This window comes from Pseudorca crassidens, chromosome 8, assembly GCF_039906515.1.
Source record: "Pseudorca crassidens isolate mPseCra1 chromosome 8, mPseCra1.hap1, whole genome shotgun sequence".
Lineage (NCBI taxonomy): Eukaryota > Metazoa > Chordata > Mammalia > Artiodactyla > Delphinidae > Pseudorca > Pseudorca crassidens.
In genome coordinates, this window is record NC_090303.1 from 68,928,039 (window position 1) to 68,942,187 (window position 14,149).

General features: G+C 38.8%; 1 protein-coding gene across 2 annotated transcripts in view; it reads right to left on the reverse strand.

Annotated features, from left to right (window-relative positions):
• Positions 1 to 569: 569 nt before the first annotated feature.
• The window catches only part of IMMP2L (inner mitochondrial membrane peptidase subunit 2), a 904,501-nt gene continuing 890,921 nt past the window's right edge, over positions 570 to 14,149 (reverse strand). For both annotated transcript variants that reach the window (XM_067746752.1, XM_067746751.1), the window contains one exon: positions 570 to 1,227. In XM_067746752.1, the coding sequence (XP_067602853.1) occupies positions 1,090 to 1,227 (138 nt within the window). In that variant the 3' untranslated portion in view covers positions 570 to 1,089. The remainder of the gene's footprint in view (positions 1,228 to 14,149) is intronic.

The window sequence follows — 14,149 nt, forward strand, 5'->3', positions numbered from 1 at the left end:
CATCCACATTTGAAAGATGACTAATCCTTGTCTGGGATCTTATCTGCTGATGAAACAAAAGAAAATGAGACGAGGCACACAGAGGAGATTGAGCTAGAGATGTAGTTTCCATAAGCACAAACCTCCAACCAATGGGAGGGAAAAAAGAAAAGCTTCATACATATAGACTAGCATGCAGGGAATTTACCTCCTTAGCTATACAATTATAAAATCTATTATGCCACTATTACTCCACTTTTCAATAGGTGATTTCAGAATTATAGACATGAGCACTGAAAAATCATTGGGAGGGGGAAAAAAATCAAACTTGATCTAGAGTGATTTTTCCATTTCACTCAGAACATTTTACCAAACAGTATCCGAATATTGACAAATAGGTTTACTCATCAATGTGCATAGGCATGAGATCACTAAGAAGTTCTGGATTAAAAAAGGGCCAGTAAGAAAGATTTGGCTATATGAAAATATTGAGAGATTGATTCCCCATTGCTTCCTCCCTTCCCAAAGAGAGAATGTATTCCTTATTAATGGATGATTATTACAGGTCAAATAATAAACACCCAAAACAGTACCTGAGCAAATCAGTGTTTTATTGTTACATCATAGTTTACTGTTCTTCCTGACAGTCACTGCATTGTAGATACTGTCAATTATAATTCCTAACACTATGTGTATAATGTTTCTTCATCTTCCATCTTCAGAGTAACTGAGTAATGTTATTTACTTCCATCACATATTAGTCTTCATATTCTTCCAGCAGTAAGCTCCAAAATCAAAATCTATCAACAGAATATGTATGCGTAAAAAATCCAAAATGTATGCCTTTGAGACATGGGAATAAAATTTTCATATTCCCAAAGGTCTGCATTTTTTTGGCATTGAACAGGGTATTACAATTTAACACAAAATCAGGTGACATTTAATACTATTTAATATTTTACAACTCTTTCTCTACTAATACAGATCATCTTAATGTGATAGAAATGTTTCTTGCACAGCATCATCTTGGGGGAAGCGTTGACCCTATGGTGTTCCTCTTCTCCATCCCTCTTCCTGGGGTTGGTGGTGGTGCCTCCCCATCACAGCAGCTCAGGGAGATCCATGCAGGCAGTCCTCTTCACTCTGAATGGGCAAGCGCTCTGGAGGAAGAACAGATTCCAATTTCTGCCAGCGCTCTGGAGGCCACAGGATGTGAGTAGCATGACCATGCAGGAGTCCCAGGGAAACCTGAACTCGTGAGAAACACAAAGTGAGAAAGATGTTCTTTTATACAGGATCATCATTAATATCTTGAAAACAGAATTTGATCCAGGTCTGATGTTCCATGGAAAGATAACGATGATGATTAAGAGAGTAAACCCTTAGTGGCATTTTTTCTAGGTGCTTTATATATGTAAGTTCCTTTAATACAACCATTTGAGGTAGGTACTGATATCCCCTTTTTGCATAAGAGAAAACTATGTTCAGGGAGGTTAAAGCACTAGCCAGAGGTCACATAGCTCTCAAGCCACAGAGGCTGGCTTCAAGGCTGAGTAGTCCAAGTTCAGGGGCTGCACCCTTAACCTCTATCGTCGGTAGACTGGTTGCTTAACCCCTGGAGGCATGAATCTGGTTTACATTCTCAGAATTTCCTCCAGCGTTCCCAGTATCTCAGAGAGACTTTTTCTTTCTTTCTTTTTTTTTTTTTTTGGTGGAAAATCAGAGATACCTTAAAAATATCTATATGTTGTAAAAAATCCTGTCCCACATACTGGATGAGCAGCAGAAGTTAGGTGTGAGGCTGGGTAGGGTGCCTCCACCGAAAGTACACTGAGCAATTTGGATCTGCTGCTCACGAGGAGAGGCGGGAAACCAAGGGAGAAAAATCCAGTGTATGGTCTTCTACTGATGATGGTTCGACTTATGACTTTTGACTTTATGATGGTGTGAAAGCAAGATGCGCTCAGTAGAATATGATGGTGTGAAAGCAAGACGCACTCAGTAGAAACCGTACTTCCAATTTTGATCTTTTCCCAGGCTAGCAATATACGGTATGATACTGATACTTTCTTGTGATGCTGGGCAGTGTCTTTGAGCTGCACAATTACAAGGGTAAACAATTGATACACTTACAACCATTTTGTTTTTCACTTTCAGTACAGTATTCAATACCTTACATGAGATAGTCAGTACTTTATTATAAAATAGGCTTTGTGTTAGCTAATTTTGCCCAACCGTAGGCTAATGTTAAATGTTCTGAGCACGTTTAAGGTAGGCTAGACGAAGCCATGATGCTTGGTAAGTTAAGTTTATTGAATGCATTTTTTACTTAAGATATTTTCAACCTTCAGTGGGTTTATCAGGATGTAACCCTATCATAAGTGGAGGAAAATCTATATGAAAATCATTGCAGATGGTAAAAGACATACCAGGATGGAAGAGGAAGCAAGGGAAGGGAACTTCTCCTGGAGGATATAAGACTGAGTTCTGAGAGGGAGGGAGCCCTTAAAGACATGTCAGGGCTCCCTAGGGACATGAACTGCAATGCTCCAAAGAATGTAGCAAAAAAAAAAAAAAAAAAAGTGTAGCAAACCGGTTTAAAATGCAGATCAAGGCCCTATACTCAGAGATTTCCAGGCCCTCCCTCAGACCTGTGAAGGGGAATCTGTGCCTTTTGTTGGTGCTATCAGGTAGTATTTTAATGGTATGCAGAAGCTTACAAAACACACTCATATTGAGTGCCATCTATAAACCAGATACTATGTGTCCATTTTATTTTCAAATGTTTTCCCTATAAATTGGTGCTCCATAGTAATTAACATATGACACTGCTTTCATTAAAGTTCTTCTATTTATATGCATTTGAAAAAAAACACTGCCCAGAGACTCAGAGCTGGATGTCAAGGGAGACACTTCCAAATAGATAACCAGAAACCTTAAAAAAAAAAAAAGTAAAGAAAACATTCACAACATCTTGAAATACAAACAAAATAAGCCCAAAGGGTACCAAGAAGCCCATGGGCCCAATAAAGGAATTTTTCTTCAACTTGTTACTGTAAAAATCAAACCTACAGAAAATTTGAAAATGTTGTATAAAAACAGCTCTGTTCACCAAAATTCACCAGTTATTTACATTTTGCTGCATTCATTCCCCTCTCATATGTGCATATATGTATTTCTACACATATACTTTTTCCTGAAACATTTGAAAGTTGTCATTATGCTGAATTTATCCCCAAATACTTCAGCATGTATCACCTAAGACACTTTCCTACATGAACACAATACATTATATGCAAGACATTTAATATTGATACAATATTACTTAATGTACAGCCCATATACAAATATTTTCAATTGTCCAAATGTGTTTCAGAGCGATTTTTTTTAAATTTTCAACTGAGGATCACAAATTGCATCATGATTGTCACTAGGATGCTTCAGTTTCCATTTGGCTTAATCTAGAGGTTCTACATCTGTAATTGCCCGATTTTTTTCCCCTCCTGATTAGAGTCAAGTATTCTTGGCAAGAATACCATATAGTTGATATTATATTCTTACCATTTTATCACATCAGGAGGCACAAAATATCAGTTCATCTCATGTCATGTGACGTTTGATCATTCGATTAAGGTGATGTTGACCAGGTTTCTCTTGCAAACCATTTTCCTTTTGTAATAAGTAATCAGGGGGATGATATTTTGAAATGTAAATATCCTGTATGTCAACAACATATCATCTCACTGCTCTCTGAAGGAAGCTGGTTTCTAAAGCATCTAATAATTTTAAAATCTATTGATTATCCTGCCTGAAACAGGATAATCAATTATCCTTTCTAAATTTGTTATTTCTTTTACGTTTATTAGCTTCCCTTCTTAAGAAGTGCTGTCCCCTCCAACCTCAAATGCCTATATATATATATATATATATATACATATATATATATATAGTTTTTTTTTAATTGTGGCACACAGGATCTTTTAGTTGTGGCTTGTGGGATCTAGGTCCCTGAACAGGGATCAAACCCAGGCCCCCTGCATTGGGAGCATGGAGTCTTAGCCTCTGAACCACCAGGGAAGTCCCCAAATGCCTATATTTTAACATAAAAGATTCCTTTTTAAATTGAAAATCTTACTATCAATCATTTGGTTTTTTTTTTTGATACTCAGATGTCCTACATTGGGCCAGTGGGAGTCCTTTGTTCATTCTTGGATATGTCTCCATGAATCTTTGAGCACTTCCTAACTTTTTGGTACCATTAGGTGTTGTGGGCTTACCTTGTTCTTTATACCTGTTCCCTCTGAAATTAGACATCTCTTTAAAGAGCCTTGGTTTCTTTTATCAAGGAATGCTATTTAGAAATCAAGATCTGGTACTAGATGTGCTCATTGCTCCTGGGGGTGTCAATCTTCTATGCCATTTCAGGGGATAAACATAAAAAGCCCCAAACCACAGGATTCTCTCTTACCTTCCTGCATTCCCTATTTCTATCTCCCTTCTTCCAGAGTGAGCACTCTGTCTCCCCATAACAACACATTTACACTATCCTAAAATACACAAAAAATAGTTTTGAGATCACTATACTATGAATACTACCAACAACAAATTTCCTGAGTAAAAATCGAGATTTCTTTGCAATTACTTTGGTCCTTAAAATAGATCTCATTTTAAGGGTGTATTGGCAGAGTCCTGTATTCAAAACTTAGTTGAATTCAGTCTTTTTTTCTTCCCAATATACAGTTATATTTCCATTCGATATATAGTTAGGCCCATTTGTTTCTATTTGTATTCAATTTTAGAGTTCGCTTTTGTTATCCTTTTTGATTCAACTTAACTTTTGAATAAATATTTAAATGGTTTAAGAGTAAAATTATTCTTAAAAGGTATGGCATGCAGAATAATGTCCCCACACAAACTCCCAAGGTGCATATCCTGATCCCCAGAAGGTGTGAATATGTAATGTTCCAGGGCAAAAGGGGAATTAAGGTTACAGATGGATTTAAGGTTGCTGATCAGTTGGTCTTAAGATAAGGAGACTATCCTGTAGGATCCCATGGATACAAATGTAATCACAAGGGTCTTAAATGTAGACCAGCTAGGCAGAAGGGTCAGATTCAGAGAGCTATTTGAAGATGCTGATGCAGAACAGGGCCATGAGCCAAGGAATGCAGGTGGACTCTGAAAGCTGGCAAGGAAACAAATTATCTCCTAAAGCTTCCAGAATAAAGGCAGCCCCACTGATACCTTAATTTTAGCCTAGTGCCCATTTTGGACTTCTGGCCTCCAGAACTGTAAAATAATAAACTTACGTTGTCTTAAGCCACTAAACTTGTGGTGATTTATTACAGCAGCAATAGGAAATAATAAACTAATAAAAGATACACAGAAGTTCCACTCCCATCTGCTACCTTACCTCTCTAATAGGCTAACTAAATTAATTAGTTTCTGGTTTATCCTTTTTTTTCCCCCAAAAAGAAACCCAAATACATATTTTTATCAGTTTTTATCTATTACATTCTTATTTCCCTTTTTTCTCATACTGAAGGTATATGTTCCCTTTTGCATGGTACCTTTATTCTTAACAGCATATCCTGGAAACCACTTCCTATCACTTCATAAATATGGAGCCTGTGGCTTTTACAAAAGCCCTATCCCACATCCAAGCGATTCTGATTAACCCCACTAGAAATCTGGATCTGGACTTTCCACTTGGCTTCACACCAAGAAAAAAGGTAAACCTAACCAACTTTAAAAACTCTCTTGAATATATCTGGAACTCCTGAGTAACCATTCTAACCATATTAACTGCAGAAGCCTAGATCTAAATGGTCTGTCATGCTGCCGTTTTTTAATCTATTTTTGTTCTTGTCTGGGCTCAGCTGAGCTAGAGAACAGCTGGTCTCCATCCCCTCCACAATAACCCTTTTTAGATTTGATAGCTGCTACTCAGTTGTTCCTCAAGCCTTTATTTGCTTTTCCAAGTTGTTTAACTTTTTTCATAAGGTTGATCTGCCAATCTTTTAACTTGGCTGAACTCTTGCCAATATTTTTGCCTGATTTCCTAGTTTCGGAGATCAATTTTTACAGAGTGATTCAATTTTTTTAAATCAACATTCAGTTGACCAAAACCTATTATAATTTTATTCCAAACATTTATTAGAGATGCTACTCTGAACTTCCTGAAAAAAATGATTCATCTTCATAATTATAAATAATGGTGAAAATTCCCACAGATGGATAATGTCAGTATCATTTTAAAATATGGTATGGGAATGCAAAATATAACTGTTTTTTAAAGACTGAGATTAAGATAGAGAGTGCCTAGTCACTCTCTTAGCTATCTTGTCACGGATCTTTATTTTTTTTGGTTGGTATGTACATAGACATGCAAAGAACACAGTGAATTTAAAAGGGCATAAAAATCCAGAAATATATTAAACTTTAAACAAATTAAAAGTTCTCTTCAGGTACAGCTTTGGTGTCCACACATACTGTGTTAGGCATGGTCTTCCAGAGAAACAGAACCAATAAGATGTGTGTATATATAGGAAGAGATTTATTTTAAGGAATTAGCTCACCCAATTATGGAGACTTGGTGAGTCCAAAAATCTGATGCAGAGGGCCAGTAGGCTAGAGACTCAGGAAAGAGCTGTAGTTTAAGCAAGTTCAAAGGCAATCTGCTGGTAAATTCCTCCCTGGTTGGGGGAATGTCAGCCTTTTGTTCTTTTCAGGCCTTCAACTGACAGATCTGCAGTATGTGGGTGTGACTTATCCAACCTGCTTTCAAAGTCCACCCATCTAAATGTAAATCTCATCCAAAACCACTCTCGCTGAATGATGTTTGACCAAATATCTAGGCATCTTGGCCCAGCCAAGTTGACCGACAAAAGTAACCATCATACCTACAAATATAATCACCTCTGACAAACATATTTCCTCTGTGCTTACTCAGTGTCACACACAGTGTTCACTATTTTCAGGGTGATGTTCCAAACGACTTACTTATACATACTGACTCATTTAATTCTCACAATAACCCTGATGCAGGTACTATTATTGTCTCTACTTCATAGTTGAGGAAACTCAGGTATAACAATACATTTTTTGAGCTGAGGCTTTAATACATGCCCTCTGGCTCTCGAATATCTATATCAGGATCATCACCATATAATTTATTATACAAATGAGACACTTCTGACAGTCAATGGGGGCACTTTTTAAATTAAGTCAGGATAATAATTTGTCCAAGACTGTCCTGGACAAATTAAGATACGGTCACCCTAATCATACTACTTCTTGATATTCCTAGGTCCCACATACTTTCCTGAAACAAGCAGATTTATCAAAAGGAAATGCACATTATGGGCAGAATTGTGTTCCCCCCAAATTCATATACTGAAGCCCTAACCCCTAGTACCTCAGAATGTGACTGTGTTTGGAGATAGGGCCTTTAAAGAAGGGACTAAGATAAAATGAGGTCATTAGGGGAGGCCCTAACCCAATCTGATGGTATGCTTGTAAGAAGAGGAGATTAAGGCACACAAAGAGGTAACAGGGTTGCATGTAGACAGGTGAAAGACCATGTAGGCACACAGCAAAAGGACAGTCACTTGCACGCCAATGAGAGTGGCCTTGGAAGAAACCAAACTCACCAACACAGTGATCTTGGACTTCTAGGCTCCAGAACTGTGAGAAAATTTGTTTAAGCCATGCAGTCTGTAGTATCTTGTTATGACAGCCCTAGTAAACCAATACAGACATAAATAAAAAGGAACACTGTGCTGGAAGCCAGCTCCTGAGATGTCCCAATATGCACACAAAATAGGGGAACAAAGGAAGAGGATGAGAAAAAAAAGGAAAAAAAATCTGTTATTAAAGAGCGAGAGAGAAAGAGAGATGCTTACGCATGTATTGAATACAATTTTTTTCAATAGCTTAAATACTCTGACCAACCAACCTAATATTTTATTGGGACTCAACACTCCCCTCTCTTTGCTCGTTTGTGTTCCCTGTGTAGATGTGTCTCCTCCAATGGATTCACAGTATTTTTAGGCTTGAGGAATTCACTTTTACAGTAGATTTTAAAACACAACACCAAAAACGCATTAAACATTATAAACCCTTAGCAGATCATTGTATTTTTAGTATCTACTGAATGAGAAAACAGGTCCATTTACATGTATTAATGAGCCTCTTACAATAAGTCTTTTGCCCAAAGATGGGGAATCAAGGATCTAGAATATTTGTCACCAAACTATTTTGATTGTGTACCCCACTAGCAAAAATACTTGAGAATTCACCTTTGTATTTATATATTTAAAATTGTATATATAATATATAAATATAAAATTATATAATATATAATTATATAAAAGTATATTAAAATTATATATACATATGTATTAGTATTAACACTCTATAAAACCAAATGTTAGTAAAGCTCAAATTCTTATTTTTCAGATCCAAAGTTCTAATTATTTATTTATTTATTTTGCATCCAAGGGATCACTATAAACACCCCCTATATATTCCTGCTCCCTCTTTAGAAATCCCTTCTCTGGCAAACACCAAAATTACTGTCTGGAAAGTGATCAGTGCTATCAGTCAACTGGTTTGTTTTGTCCAAATGCTGCCAAGGGACCACATGGACTAAATTTACAGTGAACTGCCTGTCTTTGATCGAATTGGCTCCACTAAGAAGTTATTTTGGCATCTGGCAGGCACAGCCTTCATGGGCCCAGCCTTTGCTTCATGTGCCAGGGGCACAGGTGTGTGTTACTCTGGTTCCCTCCACCCATTTCCACAGGGCTACAGTCTACAGAACACTCTTCTGATTCTTGGCTTCAGGGCACCCTCTGTTGAAGGAAGAGCTTGCAAGGACAGTCTGTGAGTACTGTGGTAAAATACTAAAAATAAAACCAGTTACTTTGTACTGGTCATTGCTGAGCAAGGACAAACATAAGCACATGAGTCTAGAGATAGGACAGAGGGGAAAACACAGAAAAGAAGTTAAGGAAGGAAGAAGATGACTGTTAATGTGAGCAAACTCCTTTTTAAAAAGATGTTCAGAACTAGAGCCAGGTCAGAAGAGGACCAATATGAAAAATCAGGTGAAGCATAAAACTTCCAAGTTTATGTGATTAAAATGTTTTCTGAGAAGGACAATGTTTCATCCAAGATTAGGAATTACTTTTCAGCAACAAATATTTGTTGAATGAGTGAATGTTCATTAAAGAGGAAAGCTAAGATCTGGAAATGCTATATTTTCTGATCTGGGCATCAAGGAAATTCCCTAACTTATCTTAAGAGAAACATCCATAGTTTGCTGGAAAACAATATTAAGTGACATAAGAGCTTTACAGATGATGTGCCACTGTGGATTGACCACAAACTAGTGATACAGTTCTTGATACAGTTCTTTGGTCGAGTCTCAAAAGAATTTTTTAAAGTTACAGTATGGAATTTAAAACATGAAATACATAGATTTAAAATTGTTATATTTACTGCCTCTTAAGAATTTTTAAATATATTACACAGGCAAAGAAAATTGGTTTGGATTGCCTCTGGTGACCACCATTTACCTCCAAAACAAATGAACAATATTAGGGAGGAGAGAAATGTATAGTGACTGGTCCTCAGTCTCCTGGGATGAGTACCATTGGTTTTTGAGTAACAGACCAAAATTCTGGCTACTTGTCCTCTTCCACACATTAAACTTTTCCTGAATACAACATCCACATCAGTCTGCTCACAGTGGCAGCCAGGGAACACTGCTCACTGCTGTATTGACAAACTTTTTCTGGACTGGAGTACCACAAAAGAGGATGTTGTCTTGATAACTACTGATAAGACCAGAGATGCGAGTGGCACCTGGAGAGCAGGACACAGGAGAGAAACATGGGACTTCACTCAGGGCCCATGCTTTGGTACTGTGCATTCAATATGATGCTGCAAGTGGAGAGTGCAGGGCAGGTTCTGTGCACTGGTGATCAATCCCGAGGGAGCAGAGCACTGTACACCAGTTACTAATCCCGTGGAAGGACTCCAACTAAATGGAGGACAGCAAAGATCATCACAATGCCAGCCACAAGGAACAGACGTCTAACATCTCACCCACTGCATCTTGGTGTGCGTCACCAAGGAAAACACAACGCCATCAATCGCTGGATGGAACAGTGCATCGCTCACGCAGAGAAGAGACAGAGCAACATCGGCTTCCACTGTGGGTGTTGCTGGTACTCAGCTCCACAGAGAAGGATGCCCTGATAGCGCAGAGATTTACCCTCCTGGCCCTGCCTCTGTGGCCACCATTTTCTGGGAATGTCAGTGTTACACAACAACAACACTCAAGGCAGGTACTTAAAAACAACCTAAAAGACTAAGAGAAAGAGGTTGAGGAGAACAAAATAATTCCTTTATCAGAGAGCATAAAAGTGAGCTCTCTTGAAATTGTGAACAAAAGCAGATGCGTGGTCTAAGTGAATCAAAAAGAATTAGAAATAAAGACAGGCAAAAACATACCATATGGAAAAATAAGCAACGGCACTGTTTTAAAATACTATGAAAAGGATATTTTTTGTAAGTCTGAAGGATAGAAATGATAGCACCTACTTTATTTTTACACATGGATTAACATATATAAATCTGAGGTTTTCATTAACATTGTTTGATACAGTAGACAAGGGTCAGAAGGAGAGTAGTAGTGGCTTGTCAACCAGCACACATTCCCAAGATGCTTATCTACACAGTGCTGAGCAGATAAACATAGTCTTCTAAACAAAAACATGTAGGGAGACTGCTTGAAGTCTAAGCAAGCACTGACTGGCATCTACTCAAACACAAACTAGTAATGGCAAAGCTTTGGTTGTAGAGGTGAATGAGAGGCAGGAGGGTCATGTACTAAAGAATTATGCAGAAGACAAACAAGGAAAGTATCAACACTCCTAAGACCTAAGCTGGTGAGCAAAAGAATATATAGGAAGAAAGGAGGGGAGAAGGAAAGCGCTAGAAAAATGGAGAAATAAGTTAGAGGGGAAGCAGCAGCAGGTAAGGTAAAAGGCACAGAGGCAGTGGTGGCACACTGAGAAAGCTTTATTTGTGGGGAATGGACCACTTCCATTGCCCCCCTCCTACAGGGACCCTAGTAGCAGCACCAGTTATGAGAACACATCACCATCCAGAAAATCCCAGCGCTGTTCTCTTTCTCCTCCCTGAAGTGACAAGAGGAAGGGTCCTGGTACCTGGGAATATTTCCCTTGGATGAGAACGCTTTCCTTCCTAAAGATGTATAATACAGGCTCACAATACCTTATCTACAATTCCAAAATCCAAAGAGCTCCGAAAGTTCAATTGTTTTGTAACTCTCTGGTAGCAAAACCAGACATGACCTAAACTGTTACGAAATCATATCCTTTATTTATCCCCTGCAGTGTGCCTATTCATAATTCTTGCTGCAGAAGTATTAACGTGCTTGATTATACAAGTTGCCCCAGACTCTGCTGGGAACGTTATGTTACATGGCATAGATACTGTTTAGATGCTGTGTATAGACACTGATACCACCTTTCCAACATCCAAACAGTCTGATTTCTGAAACACATTTGCCCTCCAAGTTTTAGATATAGTATTACTATCTTTAAATATCTGCAAAGATGAATATTTACCAAAGAGGATAAATGTAACCAGAGTTTTGGGCTCAGTCCTAGGTGGGATGGGACCCCGTCTAGGACCTCACCAACTGGCGGGAAAGACAGATGTTTAAACAGAGCATCAAAATACAATCCAATACGACAGACATATAAAGGAGCCAAGTGCCCTGGGAGCAGAGACTGCAGTCAGGCCTTGGGAAGGTTCCACTGAGCCGATGCATCTAAGCTGGCTGCCAGGGATGACGGAGACTTCCCTCTCCTGAGGGTAGACCTTTACCCAGTGACATCCCCTGCCAGATTTCTGTCTAGAGCATTCTCCTAATCCTCCTTGCCGCCCCCACTGAGTTGCAAAATTGAGACAATGTGATAGGTTGATACAACCCAGTACTTTGCCATCGAAAAAGAAAGTCATATGCTTTACAAAAGATTCAAAATGAGATTCTCCCTTCTAAAGACCTCATTCTAGGACAAGTGTTTTCCTTCATTATCAACAATTTTAACTTTAATCATTTCAAAGCAATTTTCCTGTTCAAGACTGAGCTTTAATCAGAATGCATCTTCAGGTCACTTCATGGCCTCTTCAGGATTCTCTCTAGATAACTACAGAATCATGCATAATCATTCCCGTCCCCCCCCCCAACCCCGGCACCTTCAGTAAATAGTTAGTTCAACATTTTATGCAGAAATAGAAACAAAACAGGCCTCTAGGGGTATCTCCAGCTAATTTTCATGAATTAATTTCCCAGGATTAATGTTTATGCACCAGTCTCTTCACCACATAATCAAATCACTGGAGTTGAAGTGGTCTAACTCCTTATTTTGCAGCTTGATTAAGCAGGTGATGAAATACTTGAATATAATTTGGATAGTTAGAAACTCACAGTATCAACAATAAACCACAGTGGAGGATGACATTACTGATGATGTCTCATTGCTTACTTCTGTTCTCTCTAGTAGCTCGTGTCCCACATGCTATTTTTATGTAGGAGATAAAACAGTTCATATAAATACATGAGGGGAGAGGCGTAAAAGTCTTTATTGTTGTTGACATTTTTTAAAACCATATGTAGGCCACTGGGCAGACAGCTGCTGAGACAAACCAGACTGCCATTGGTAGGAGAGGATTTGGGACAACAAGGTATCCAGTAGCCGTTGCCAGACCTGCTGCTATGGTGGGTGCAGTCACATCCCTACCATGGTTACCTCTGTTCATTTGGGTGGTTACCTGGCATCCAGTCTCTATCTTACCATCCCTCCCTACTTCCCATCCCTCTTTTTTCTTTTTTCAAAAAAAAAAAAAAAGAAATCGAGGAGGCTTACAAAACAACCAACCAGGAACAAAAGAAGATGAATAAAAGTGACAACTACAAGAGCCAAGACAGTTGCTGTGGAGAGCACACTTGGTACGTAGCATGTTTTCTTCCTCATGGTGGCTCTCAGCTAGCTAGCTTACACAGCTCTCATAGGAGAGGGGGAAGTGTCCCAATTTTTAAGGGAAGCTAAGTTTTTATCTGATTAAATTTCTGCAAGCTATTTCTCACATGGGCTCTGTCACAGGATACTCGAAGCATCAAAATGGACAATGTCCACGGAAGTAGGTTCCACCTAAAAGACAGTAGGACAGTTCCGCTTACTGGCAATTAGCTGTTCTGCCAAATGATTAAGGCGATGTCGTCTTGTATGTAATCTAGAGACCTAACTTATTCCAATGATAAGTACTTAGATTACCTGGCAGCACAGATAGATAGAATGCCCTTTAAATGATCTTTTCTAAATATTTCTTTCACCTGTGTTTTTGACATACAAGATCTGTTCTGTGTTGTTTGTGGCTGGAGATAATTCCTGATCCAAAACTCTGGCTGTGTATCTACAAATGAAGGATGAGTTGGAATTGATGATCTACTGCACTCAGCCGTTTTCCTCATCCCAGAACAATATCTTAGTGGTCAGCGCTATAACTACTGTTCTTAAATTTAAGCTTACCAAAATCCAAAGAATTGTGTTGATAAGGAAAAAAGAAATTATGCAGTATAATAAAAGGTAATTGAAAGAATGGTCTAAACCCTAGCAAAACTGGCTTCTCTAGAAGAAATATCCACCAGGTATCTGAAGTGATAAAGGTACACATGGTGAAGCAGGATCTTAAGGATCACTGAGATCATTATAGGTATGGGTGTGGCGTGCGTGGGTACTGCCCATCTCAACCACCTTTTTGTGTCTGTACAAGTCTTGGTGAGAAGAAATGCCTTCATCCACTGCCTAACACCCCAAGCTGGATGGTCCAGATATTCCTTCTCTCCATTGCCAATAGCTGAGGGTAGGCACATGACCAGGGCTCAACCAATTGGATACTCACATCCAGGGCTATGAATGTGGAGGGAGCGATGCAAAGACACAGGAATAGTCAGAGATTACTGGCAGAGATGAGAGTGCCAGGAAGTGTGCAGGGACACCAATTGCCAAACCCATCATCCTGCTCCTGTGTGTGACATAAGGGTGTCCTATGTTGCTAACTGTCTAAT